The sequence below is a fragment of the Callithrix jacchus genome, chromosome 2, assembly GCF_049354715.1.
Source record: "Callithrix jacchus isolate 240 chromosome 2, calJac240_pri, whole genome shotgun sequence".
NCBI lineage: Eukaryota > Metazoa > Chordata > Mammalia > Primates > Cebidae > Callithrix > Callithrix jacchus.
In genome coordinates, this window is record NC_133503.1 from 36,736,805 (window position 1) to 36,749,752 (window position 12,948).

The 12,948-nt window shown below is 44.0% G+C and overlaps 1 protein-coding gene across 14 annotated transcripts in view; it reads right to left on the reverse strand.

Moving 5' to 3' along the window:
- The window catches only part of CDC25C (cell division cycle 25C), a 62,183-nt gene that overhangs the window by 42,482 nt on the left and 6,753 nt on the right, over nt 1–12,948 (reverse strand). For 5 of the 14 annotated variants that reach the window (XM_035285689.3, XM_035285697.3, XM_035285679.3 and 2 more), the window contains exons 1-7: nt 11,232–11,479; nt 10,589–10,819; nt 8,849–8,943; nt 8,059–8,104; nt 6,766–6,799; nt 6,561–6,650; nt 4,543–4,641 (exon numbers count right to left, since the gene is read on the reverse strand). In XM_035285689.3, coding sequence (XP_035141580.1) covers nt 4,543–4,641; nt 6,561–6,650; nt 6,766–6,799; nt 8,059–8,104; nt 8,849–8,943; nt 10,589–10,782 — 558 coding nt within the window. In that variant the 5' untranslated portion in view covers nt 10,783–10,819; nt 11,232–11,479. Of the gene's footprint in view, nt 1–4,542; nt 4,642–6,560; nt 6,651–6,765; nt 6,800–8,058; nt 8,105–8,848; nt 8,944–10,588; nt 10,820–11,231; nt 11,480–12,948 lie in introns of those variants that run through there. The other 9 variants (XM_035285724.3, XM_078360388.1, XM_035285686.3 and 6 more) reach the window with 6 other exon arrangements.

The following is a 12,948-nucleotide window of genomic DNA, read 5'->3' on the forward strand; positions in this document are numbered from 1 at the left end:
TGAAACCCATCTCTACTAAAAATACAAAAAATTAGCTGGGCATGGTGGCGCGTGCCTGTAATCCCAGCTACTCAGGAGGCTGAGGCAGGAAAATTGCCTGAACCCAGGAGGTACAGGTTGCAGTGAGCCGAGATCACGCCATTGCACTCTAGCCTGGGTAACAAGAGCGAAACTCCGTCTCAAAGAAAAAAAAAAACTACTCAAAATATATCAAAATCCTAAATGTAAGAGCTAAAACTATAAAACTCGGCTGGGCGCAGTGGCTCACGCGGTCAAGAGATCGAGACCATCCTGGTCAACGTGGTGAAACCCTGTCTCTACTAAAAATACAAAAATTAGCTGGGCGTGGTGGCGTACACCTGTAGTCCCAGCTACTCAGGAGGCTGAGGCAGGAGAATTACTTGAACCCAGGAGGCAGAGGCTGCGGTGAGCCGAGATCACGTCATTGCACTCCAGCCTGGGTAACAAGAGTGAAACTCCGTCTCAAAAAAAAAAAACTATAAAACTCTTAGAAGAAAACATAAGGGAAAAAATTCATGACATTGGATATGGATAATGACACCAAAAGCACAGGAAACAGAGCCACTCATGGTGGCTCACACCTGTAATCCCAGCATTTTGGGAGGCTAAGGCAGGCAGATCACCTGAGGTCAGAAGTTTGAGACCAGGCTAACCAGCATGGAGAAACCCCATCTCTACTAAAAATAAAATTTTAGCCGGGCATGATGGCTCATGCCTATAATCCCAGCCATTTGGGAGGCTGAGGCAGAAGAATTGCTTGAACCTGGGAGGCGAAGGTTGCGGTGAGCCAAGATAGTGCCATTGCACACCAGACTAGGCAACAAGAGCGAAACTCTGTCTCAAAAAAAAAAAAAAGCACAGGAAACAAAAGAAAAAAAATAAACAAATTGGCCTTCATTGAAATGAAAAACTTTTGTGCATCAAAGAACACCATTAAGAGAATGAAAAGGCAACCCACAGAATGGGAGAAAACATTTGCAAGTCATATATTTGATGAGGGATTAATATCAGAATATATAAAGAATTCCTACAACTCAGTAACAACAACAATAAAACAATCAAAAAGGACATGAATGGACATTTCTCCAAAGAAAACATTCAAATGGCCCATAAGCACATCAAAAGATGTTTAACATAAGTAATTATTATGGAAATGAATATCAAAATTGCAATGGGATACTACTGTATACCCATTAGGATGGCCATTATATGAAATAACAAGTGTTTGTGCATTGCTGGTGGGAATGTAAAAGGGTGCAGAGGCATACTATGGATACTAGCATGGCAGCTCCTCAAAAATTAAACGTAGAATAATCACATAAGCAATTCCACTTCTGAATATATACCCTAAAGAATTAAAAGCAAGGGCTGGTGCAGTGGCTCACGCCTATATCCCAGCACTTTGGGAGGCTGAGGCAGGCAGATCACAAGGTCAGGAGTTTGAGATTAGCCTGGCCAACATGTTGAAACCCTGTATCTACTAAAAATACAAAAATTAGCCGGGCATGGTAGCACATGCGTGTAATCCCAGCTATTTGGGAGGCCAAGGCAGGAGAACTGCTTGAACCCTTGGCTACATGGCAAAACCTTGTCTCTACAAAAGATACCAAAAAATTAGGCCAAGGCAGGCAGATCACATGAGGCCAGGAGTTTAAGACCAGCCTGGCCAACATGGCAAAACCCTATCTCTACTAAAAATACCAAATAAATTCAGCAGGTATGGTGGCACACACCTGTAACCCCAGCTACTAGGGAGGCTGAAGCACAAGAATTGCTTTAACCTGGGAGATGGAGGTTGCAGTGAGTGGAGATTGCACCAGTATACTCCAGCCTGGGTGACAGAGTGAGACTTTGTCTCAAAAAAATTGTCCAGGCATAGTGGCACGCATTTGCAGTCCCAGCTACTTGGTAGGCTGAGGTGGGAGAATCATCAGAGACTGGGAGTTTGATGCTGCAGTAAGCTATGATTGTGCCACTGCACTCCAGCAGAGATGACAGAGTGAGACCACACACACACACACACACACACACACACAAACACACAGAGAGAGGGAGACAAAATAGTGTATTATTCCACTCATATGAGGTACCTAGAATAGTCAAATTCATAGAGACAGAAAATAGAGGTTATCAACAGCTGGGCAGAAACAGGGATGGGGAGTTATCACTTAATGGATATATAGCTTCTGTTTTGAATAATGAAAAAATTCTGGAAATGAATTGTGGTAATGGTGTCACATTATTAATATACTTACTGTCACTAGACTGTACACTCAAAAATAGTTAAAATGATAAATGTTATGTACATTTTACTGCAATTAAAAAAAAAATCACACACAAGACTATCCAATAACTGAACATACTCCAGGTCTTCCCTCCAACCCAGAAACCAAAAATCTAAATAAAACATGATCAACTTTATCTTAGGATAGAATATGTTAAAATAGCTTTCTGTCAGGGTTGAGATTAGCAATAAGAATCCAAATCTCTGGAGTCCATGGTTTATGAAAATCAAGTGAATGCCTGGGTAAGTTAAGACCCCAATATATAAGTGCACAAAAGACACTAGAGAAAATATGTAGAATAATCACATGAAATCACTAATTATTATTATTATTATTAATTTGAGATGGACTCTCACTCTGTTGCCCAGGCTGGAGTGCAGTGGTGCAATCTCGGCTCACTTCAACCTCTGCCTCCCAGGTTCAAGTGATTCTCCTGCCTCAGCCTCCCAAGTAGCTGGGATTACAGGTGCCTACCACCATGCTCAGCAAATTTTTGTCCATTTTTTTAGTAGAGATGGGGTTTCACCATGTTGGCCAGGCTGGTTGTGAACTCCTGACCTCAAGTGATCAGCCCACCTCAGCCTCCCAAAGTGCTCGAATTACAGGTGTGAGTCACTGCATCCGGCCACTACTAATTATTTTTATTTCACTTTTTGGTTTTTTTTTTGGATACAGAATCTAACTCCATCACGTGGTGGCTCACACTGGAGTGCAGTGGCATGATCTCAGCTCGTTGCAACCTCCCCCTCCCAGCTTCAAGCCATTCTTGTTCCTCAGCCAGGCACCACCATGCCTGGCTAATTTTTGTATTTTTAATAGAGACGGGGTTTTGCCATGTTGGCCCAGTTGCTCTCAAATTTACATCACAGCATAATTTATTAAAGGAAAATTTGGATACCACTAAGTAACAATATGGAAGTGCTTTTATAAATTAGGGTCCATTTATTAGAAAAAAGCATCCAGAGCTGGGCACAGTCCCGTGTGCCTGTAGTCCCAGCTACCCAGTAGACTGAAGTGGTAAGATTGCTTGAGCCTAAGAGATCCAGTCTAGCCCGGGCAACATAGCAAGACCTTTTGTCTAAAAAATAAAAAAGCAGGCTGGGCGCGATGGCCCACAACTGTAATCCCAGCACTTTGGGAGGCCGAACTGGGTGTATCACGAGGTCAGGAGTTTGAGACCAGGCTGGCCAACATGGTGAAACCCTGTATCTACTAAAAACACAAGAAAAATAGCTGAACATGGTGGCAGGTGCCTGTAATCCCAGCTACTCAGGAGGCTGAGGCAGGAGAATCATTTGAACCCAGGAGGTGGAGGTTGCAGTAAGCCGAGATGGCACCATTGCACTTCAGCCTGGGCAACAAGGTGAGACTCCATCTCAAAAAAAAAAAAGCAATCTTTATACTTAAAGAATAAAGTAGAAGAGGCCAGGCTGCAGTGGCTCACACCTGTAATCCCATCACTTTGGGAGGCTGAGGCAGGCAGACTACCTGAGGTCAGGAGATCGAGACCAACCTGAGCAACATGGTGAAACCCTGTCTCTACTAAAAACACAAAAAATTGGCCAGCACGGTGGCTCACACCTGTAATCCCAGCACTTTGGGAGGCCAAGGTGGGCGGAACACCTGAGGTCAGAGTTTGAGACCAGTCTGACCAACATGGATAAACCCGTCTCTACTAAAAGTACAAAATTAGCCAGGCATGGTGGTGCATGCCTATAATTTCAGCTACTAGGGAGACTGAGGCAGGATAATCGCTTGAAACCTGGAGGCAGAGGTTGTGGTAAGCTGAGATCAGGCCATTGCACTCTAGCCTGGGCAAGAAGAGAGAAACTCCGTCTCAAAAAAAAAAAAAATTAGCCATAGTAACATATGCCTATAGTCCCAGCTACTCAGGAGGCTGAGGCAGGCAGAGGTTTCAGTGAGCTGAGATCGTGCCACTGCACTCCGGCCTGGGTAACAGAGTGAGACTCCGTTTCATATAAAAAGAAGAATAAAGTAGAAGAAAATCAAAGCCCAAGATACTTTTCCCCCCCTTACGTTTAAACAAGAAGATCAGAGGATATATAGCTCCTATCTTTTCGTGTTCAAACTTTACTTCTCCAACCCTCTTTTTCCCACGTAAATTTGGCTTGATGATGCCAGTTTAGAAAAATTCAAAGGTTCATAAATTCAGAGCTGCCATCCTATAGTCTATAACACTCCAACTGACCCTTAATAATGATGTTCAATGACTTACCAGCAGAGAAGAAAGAGACCCATAAGGCTCCCCTGATTTCTTTTGAAACCTCCGGTTCCTGGGTGCGTGCCACTTCAAGGGCCTCAAAGTGCTGTTTTCCTGCATAAGAAAAACAGCTTTAGTTGGGGAAGAGAAATGTCAGTTGGCCTGATAAAAACATTTCATCTGATGTAGCCATGAATAACCCTCACAAAACACATTTCATGTAATCAAATTTGATCCTACATCCTGCGCTTATATAACTTTGCATGGGAAGATGCAAATTATGATGTGCATTTTATGTATGGCATGCTGATTTGCTTTGTAAGATACTAATTTTATGGTCACAAGTAAAAGGAATGGGGTAGGGGTAGGTAGCCTGCCTGGGAAGGTGATAAGTGAGATTTTAAAAAGTAATTACAGGCTGGACACGATAGCTCACACCTATAATCCCAGTACTTTGGGAGGCCCAGTTGAGTGGATCACCAGAGGTCAGGAGTTCGAGACCAGCCTGGCCAACTTGGTGACACTCTGTCACTACTAAAAATACAAAAATTAGCCGAGCACGGTGACACACACTTGTAATCCCAGCTATCTGGGAGGCCGAGGCAGGAAAATCGCTTGAACCTGGGAGGCAGAAGTTACAGTGAGCCAAGATTGTGCCACTGCACTCCAGCATGGGCAACAAGAGCAAAACTGTCTCAAAAAAAAGGAAGTGATTATAGGCCTGATGCCCATAATCTCAGCCCTTTGAGAGGCAGGTGGATAACTTGAGGTCAGGAGTCTGAGACCAGTCTCTACTAAAAATACAAAAATTAGCCAGGCTGTGCTGGTGCATGCCTACAGTCCCAGCTGTTTGGCAGGCTGACACAGAAGAATCACTTGACTCCTGGAGGCAGAGGTTGTAGTGAGCCGAGATTGCGCTGTTGCACTCCAGTCTGGGCAACAGAGCAAGACTCAGTTTCAAAAACAAATAAATAAAAAATGATTATAAATGGAGATTAGAAGGACAGTATTAAATCAAGAAAAAACTGATTAGAACAGCCAAAAATATGAGCATATCTTAAGTCAATGTAAGAAAAGAATAGTAGCTATCTTTTATGGGCAATGACCTGGGTAAAGGGATGGGACGCAGGGAAGAAAAAAGATGTCTAGTAAAGGGGATTAGTTGAAAGGATTAGATAGAGAATTATCTTAGTGATTAGGTAGCTCTGGAAAAGCTAGTTTTAACTTGGAAGTGAAGGATAGCCTAAGGTTTGCATAAAAAGGACCATGGCGGCCGGGCACGGTGGCTCACACCTATAATCCCAGCACTTTGGGAGGCTAATGTGGGTGGATCACGAGGTCAAGAGATCGAGACCATCCTGGTCAACAAGGTGAAACCCCGTCTCTACTAAAAATACAAAAATTAGCTGGGCATGGTGGTGCGCGCCTGCAGTCCCAGCTACTCGGGAGGCTGAGGCAGGAGAATTGCTTGAACCCAGAAGGCAGAGGTTGCGGTGAGCCGAGATCGTGCCATTGCACTCCAGTCTGGGTAACAACAGGGAAACTCCATCTCAAAAAAAAAAAAAAAAAAAAAAAAAAATCATGGCTTCCTCAAAGTAAGGGCTTAAAAGCTAGACTAAGGGAGAAGAAATAAGAAATTAATAAATCTATACTTGCATATAAAGTGGTGGAAAAAAAAAAATCTGTGAACAAGTTATGCAAATTATCCCTACCTGTTAAAACAAACAACTGAAAAACTCTTAAATCCCTACACTACAGTAAGGGTAATTTTTGTCCTCAAATTCTTCAACAGAACATGAGAAATAACGATGACCTACTGTGGAGGACTTGGAGCTGGGGCTGGGTCTCTGTCCTAGGGCCAAACTTTAATGAGAAAAAACAAAAACAAAGAATTTTTTTCTCCTATAGCAATACAGTGTGCTTGTCTAGCACACAAGGTGTAAACAGTTCTACATTTCACAATGACACCAACAAGTTTCTTCACTCAAAAAAATAAATCTGCCAATATATCTAGGTTTCCATTAAACACTCACATTTTCTTTATTTGCTGATGAGCTACACATTGCATCTCTCTTTCTATGGCCATGGTCCAAACCATTTGGAGTGCTACAAAGAAGCTGTACCTAAAAAAGAGTGTTTGCTGAGAATGTCCAGCATCCTCAAGCCACAGGTGCATTGGAAACCCTCTCCCTCCCACCCGAAAAACAAACCCAAACCCAAAAAAGAGAAGCTACTCACTGGGCTACTTTTCATTAGGTGCTGGTGATGATTCCTGCAGATTAAAACAAACTGCGGGTCAGGTTAGCCCCAAATATGGTTTGATTATTCTTCAGTGGATTGGTACATCCCAAACTTTTTCTTTATTTCATTCTAGGAGCCCTTTTCCTAGCTGACATGTCTCTTCCGGCAACAATACATAGGGTATTCTCTGTGGTAAACATCAAGACTCAAGTGACATCTTGGGGATAAGACCCTCATTTTGCCTGCATAACCACATAAATAAACATGTACCAAAAATGAATGAGTTTTATACAATTTACAATTTACTAATTTTCCAGCACAGTGTATTGGGGCTAATTTTTTTTAAAAAATTAATTTCTATCCTCCCTCCCTGGATTTCATTATCTATCTGGGTTAGAGCATTTATTTTTTATTTTTATTTACTTACTTTTTGGAGATGAAGTCTCACTCTGTCACCAGGCTGGAGTACAGTGGCACAAACTTAGCTCACTGCAACCTCTGCCTCCTGGGTTCAAATTCTCCTGCCTCAGCCTCCTGAGTAGCTGAAACTACAGGTGCCCACCACCACACCTGGCTAATTTTTTTATTTTTAGTAGAGATGGGGTTTCACCATGTTGGCCAGGATGGTCTGCATCTTGTGACCTTGTGATCCATCTGCCTCAGCCTCCCAAAGTGCTGGGATTGCAGACATGAGCCATAGCACCCAGCTGGGTTGGAGCATTTAAAGCAATTCAAAGGTTCATAAATTCAGAGCTGCCATCCTATAGCCTATAACACTCCAACTGACCCTTAATAATGATGTTCAATGACTTACCAGCAGAGAAAAAGGAGACACATAAGGCTCCCCTGATCTCTTTTGAAACCTCCGGTTCCTGGGTGCGTGCCACTTCAAGGGCCTCGGTGGCTCATGTCTATAATCCCAGCACTTTGGGAGGCTGGGGCGGGCTGATCACTTGAGGTCAGGAGTTCAAGACCAGCCTGGCCAACATGGAGAAACCTTGTCTCTACTAAAAATACAAAAAATTAGCCAAGCATGGTGGTGCATGCCTGTAATTCTAGCTACTAAGGAGGCTGAGGCACAAGAATCACTTGAATCTGGGAGGCAGAGGTTGCAGTAAGCCGAGATCAAGCCATTACACTCCACCCTGGACAACAAGAGCAAAACTCTGTCTCAGAGAAAAACAAAAGAGAGAGAAAGGGTTTGTACTCTGCAGAATCTGTATAGGATAAAATCTCTATGACTAGTGCTGAAAGGCTTTTGCATGGGGTTCATTTGGCAATAGAACTTACATCCCAGCTAACTGTACTTCCTGAAGTCCTGAAGAATCCAGGTGACCTGCAATCAAATATAAAGAATCAGTAAAAGGAGTTACTTTTGTCCATGCATACTGTTTTTCCTTCAGATTTTCTTCATTACCAGTAAGCCATATTAACTGCAAGGACTGAGCTTTTGAACACACAGCCTCTCGATTGGTACCCATTTCATGGTAAAAGGTACAATTTCATGGAACTTAAGAATTTATATGTGTCATTAAAAGAAGTGCTGGGAAACAGAGCACTATGCTAACCTATGGAGTGTGTGTGTGTGTGTGTGTGTGTGTGTGTGTGTGTGTGTGTTTTAGTAGAAAAGAAAGGTTATCACTCAGAAAATCTGAAATTAGAATTCTGTAAGGTTGACTAATGAAACATTCATTTTGGAATGTTTTATACAAAACATGTAAGAATTAGTTGACAACATATTCCTTTACGCTGGCTTCTTTGCCTCTGCTGAGATTAGACTAAGACACAAAACTTCTCATATCCTATGACTATAATTTCATTACCATCACTAATCAGTCAACAAAATATATTTCTTCTTGTCTAACATTTTCAAATGCAAAGTAGTTCCTATTAGTGTTATCTTTCTCTTTCCATTGGCTTAATCATTCTCAAAAATCCTCTAGTTACCCACAAAATTCCATCACTCTAGGCAGATTCTCTAAATACTTTCACCACCTTCCATCTCTATTCTACTTCCCTGTCATTTTCCTTAAAAGTTATTCTCCCCGTTGAGACCTTTGTCTCCCTTCTTTCTCCCTACCAGTTTCATCAAGGTCTGCAGAAGTCGTAAGCTGAGTGGCAGATATCTCCCCACTGCTAAGACTTGAAAGATCAAGGCAATGTTTTGGGGTTCCTCTGTTGAGACATAATAGTACATCGAAATTCCCATTAGATTGTTATATCTTTAAAAGTCAAAAATCATGTCATACTCTTCGTTTATTTATTTTTTTATTGTTTGAGACGGAGTCTTGCTCTGTCACCCAGGCTGGTGTACAGTGGCATGATCTCAGCTCACTGCAACCTCTGCCTCCCGGGTTCAACTGATTCTCCTGCCTCAGCCTCCTGAATACCTGAGATCACAGGCGCCCAACACCACACCCAGCTAATTTTTGTATTTTGAGTAGAGATGGGGCTTCTCCATGTTGGCCAGGCTGGTCTCGAACTCCTGATCTCAGCTGATCTGCCCACTTAGGCCTCCCAAAGTGCTGGGATTACAGGCATGAGCAACCATGCCTGGCCAATCCTCTTCATTTAAAATATTCCTTTTTTTTTTTTTGAGACAGAGTCTTGTTCTGTCGCCAGGCTGAAGTACAGTGGCGCAATCTCTGCTCACTACAATCTCCGTCTCCTGGGTTCAAGCAATTCTCCTGCCTCAGCCTCCCTAGTAGCTGGGACTACAGGTGGACGCCACCACGGCCAGCTACTTTTTGTATTTTTTAGTAGACATGGGGTTTCACCACGTTGGCCAGGATGGTCTCCATCTCTTGACCTCGTGATCTGCCCACCTCGTCCTCCCAAAGTGCTGGGATTACAGGAGTGAGCCACTGCGCTCGGCCAAAATATCCCTTAATGTCTATCAGATCATCTGAACAGTGTCCAAATAAATCTAATTGCTTTTGAAAATATCTCAGACCAGGCTGAGAAAAATCTCCCACTACTATAATGTATACCTCATTTTCTCCTTACCAACATACTGAAACAGATATTGTTTTTTCTTTAATGAGGCCCAAAGTTTATTGGCAGAGGAAGATCTTGACCCCACATTCTCTATCCTGGGCAAAGTGAACACAGACTTGATTTCTCCCTTGAGTCCCTAGTATTTCCCAGGTACTTACTTCTCTATTTGCTATTTGAGACATGATACGATCAGAATTCAAAGTACAACTGCAATAACGCTAATATTAATACTAATAATGTGACCAACTCATAATGTAGCAGTTTTCAAAGACTCTTCCCAGATATCAGAACATTTGATTCTCACAAGATCCTAGTAAGATAGGAAGAGATTATTATTATTATTATTATTATTATTTTTGAGATAGGATCTCACTCTGTTGCCCAGGCTGGAATGCAGTGAGGTGATCTTGGCTCACTACAGCCTCCAGCTCCCAGGCTCAAGCAACTCTTCCACCTCACCTCAGCCTCCCGAGTAGCTGAGACTATAGGTGCCAACCACCACACTCAGCTGTTTAATATTTTTTGTAGAGAAGGGGTCTTGCCATGTTGCCCAGGCTGGTCTTGAACTCCTGGACTCAGGCGATCTGCCCTCCTTGGCCTCCCAAAGTGTGCAAATTACAGGAATGAGCCACCTCACCCAGCTGAGATTATTATTTCTATGTCACAGGAAAGAAGGTGAGACTCAAAAGGATTACAGTGTCAAGGGAAGAGCTGAGACCCAAACCCTGACATTTGAGCCAGATAACTGAAAACAAACCAACAAAAAACCCAACTGTTTGGAAATAGCAAAGGCAATAAGACGTAAAAATAAAAGTATATTTACCCAGACAAAATGCTGAGATTTCTAGAATCACCAAGAAATTCACCCAGTGGAGTTCTAGAGACATCTGGACAGACGGTAAAGGAAGTGTCTCTCTCCAGGAGCAGGTTTAACATTTTCCTTTGATTAGACCTAAAACTGGGTCCTGAGCCAGAGCTTCCTTCCTCTTTTACGGATGAGAAGAGTTCTGTAGACATGGTCTTCGAGTTCTCACAGGAGAAAAACAAAACCTAGCTAAGAGGAAAACATCATCTATATCAGTACATCACAGTTCCCTCAGCTTTCCCAAACTCCTCCACCCTTTTCAGTCAGGCGGACCAGCACTGGAGGAGGGGCATCCTCGAAGGGTGATTCACAGAGTGGCTTAAAGGTTAAACAGCACTTGGTCGAAGCGGCTTGGCTTCAGGTTACAACCTGAATTCACTGACGAGAGGCAACCTTAGGACTTTAAAGATGGAATAAAGAGAGGATCTTGACTCGTTCCACGCGACACAGCTCCAGACTCCTGACCAGAAGGAACCCGAGTCTGGTAACTCGCAATAATGCCCATTCGGCCTTCCCAACCTCCGTTTGTGGGGGCCCAACTGGACCCTAAGGGGTCAATGGAGTCTCCATGATTCTGCGGCGGAGACCACTGCGAATTTACCTCAAGCTTGGAGTCTGAGGCCTGCCGTCGGGAGGAAGGAAGGTGGGTAGGGGTCGGACACAGGCGGAGACTCGAACAGAATAAAAGGAAATCTGGAGAAAGTAGACAGTTAACTAAACCGCAACTCTGCCTCCCAACTGGGAGGCCAGCGTCGGACTCGGCGGCTCCCCTGAGCAGAAGGCCGAAGTTACAGCCTCGGAGCAAAAATACCAACAGCCACAGGCGTTGACCATTCAAACCTTCCGCCCGCCCAGTAACTTATCCCGGCTCGCCTCTAAGCTGCGTCAGCCAATCTCCGCGCTCGCGCCCAGACCCTCATGGCCAATCATTGGGCTCGCACATCACCCGGGGGCGTTGCTTGCTCTGGAAGTGGAAAGACTTGCCCCGCCCCATAACCAGAGCAAGATAGCGATTGGCCCACCAGTGCTGAGCAAGGCTGCGGGGTATGCCCGCCTTAAGGGGAGCCTGACGTATCATTGGCTCTCCCTCTGAGCAATCGCCACAGCGTTTCTGTTTTCTTCGTTTCCCTCCACCCCACGAACCCCGGGAGATTTAAATCGCGCCTGGCTAGCAATGACCATTCCCCTAGGATAATACTAGGAAAGACTGTTTTGGGTGTAGGATGTTTTAAGCGTTTCATTTTCATGGCTTCTTTCTTGTGCCGGCGTTTTCTTCTACGTTTTGCTGGCCTTCCACGAAAGATGGAGCATTTGCTGCCGGTGTGGCAGGTGTTGGGGCAAGACAGGTGTGCGTGTTTATGATGAGAGGCATTGGCCTCTTCCGAGAGCTTTCCTTATTTGGTTTCTTTCAGTGTGCAGCATCTCAGAGACACTATTGTACGTGGGTAAAAAGAAATTCCGTTGCAGGGAAGTGAAGGAATTAAATCATCCCGGAATAATCCTTATCACAGTCCAGAAGACCTCAAAGTTTGATTATTAATGGAATTTTTGAACAATGACTAAGTGGTGATATTTAGAAATTATTGACCGGGCGCGGTGGCTCACGCCTGTAATCCCAGCGCTTTGGTAGGTCGAGGCGGGCAGATTACATGAGGTCAGGGGCTCAGGACCAGCCTGGCCAACATGGTGAAACCCTGTGTCTACTAAAAATACAAAAATTAGCTGAGTGTCGTGGCACACAATCTGTAATCCCAGCTACTTGGGAGGCTGAGGCATGAGAATTGCTTGAACCCGGGAGATTGAGGTTGTGCCACTGCACTCCAGCCTGGGCAACAGAGTGAGACTGTCGCAAAACAAAAACAGACATTCCTGATGTTAGGGATTTGCTTTTAAATAATCCTGTGCTGGGGGAGGGTATTGATGATAGAAGATTGACCCTGAGTGTTGAGCAATAGGGGGCAGGAGGATCCATCATATCTGCGTTACTCAACATTTAATGTGCACACTAACCACCTGGGGACCTGCTAAATGCAGATTCTGATTCAGGAGGTCTGCGTTGCAGTTGTGGCCCAAGAATCTGCCCTTTTTTTTTTTTTTTTTTTTTTTGAGATGGAGTTTCGCTCTTGTTACCCAGGCTGGAGTGCAATGGCACGATCTCGGCTCACAGCAACCTCCGCCTCCTGGGTTCAGGCAATTCTCCCGCCTCAGCCTCCCGAGTAGCTGGGATTACAGGCACGCACCACCATGCCCAGCTAATTTTTTGTATTTTTAGTAGAGACGGGGTTTCACCATGTTGACGAGGATGGTCTCGATCTCTT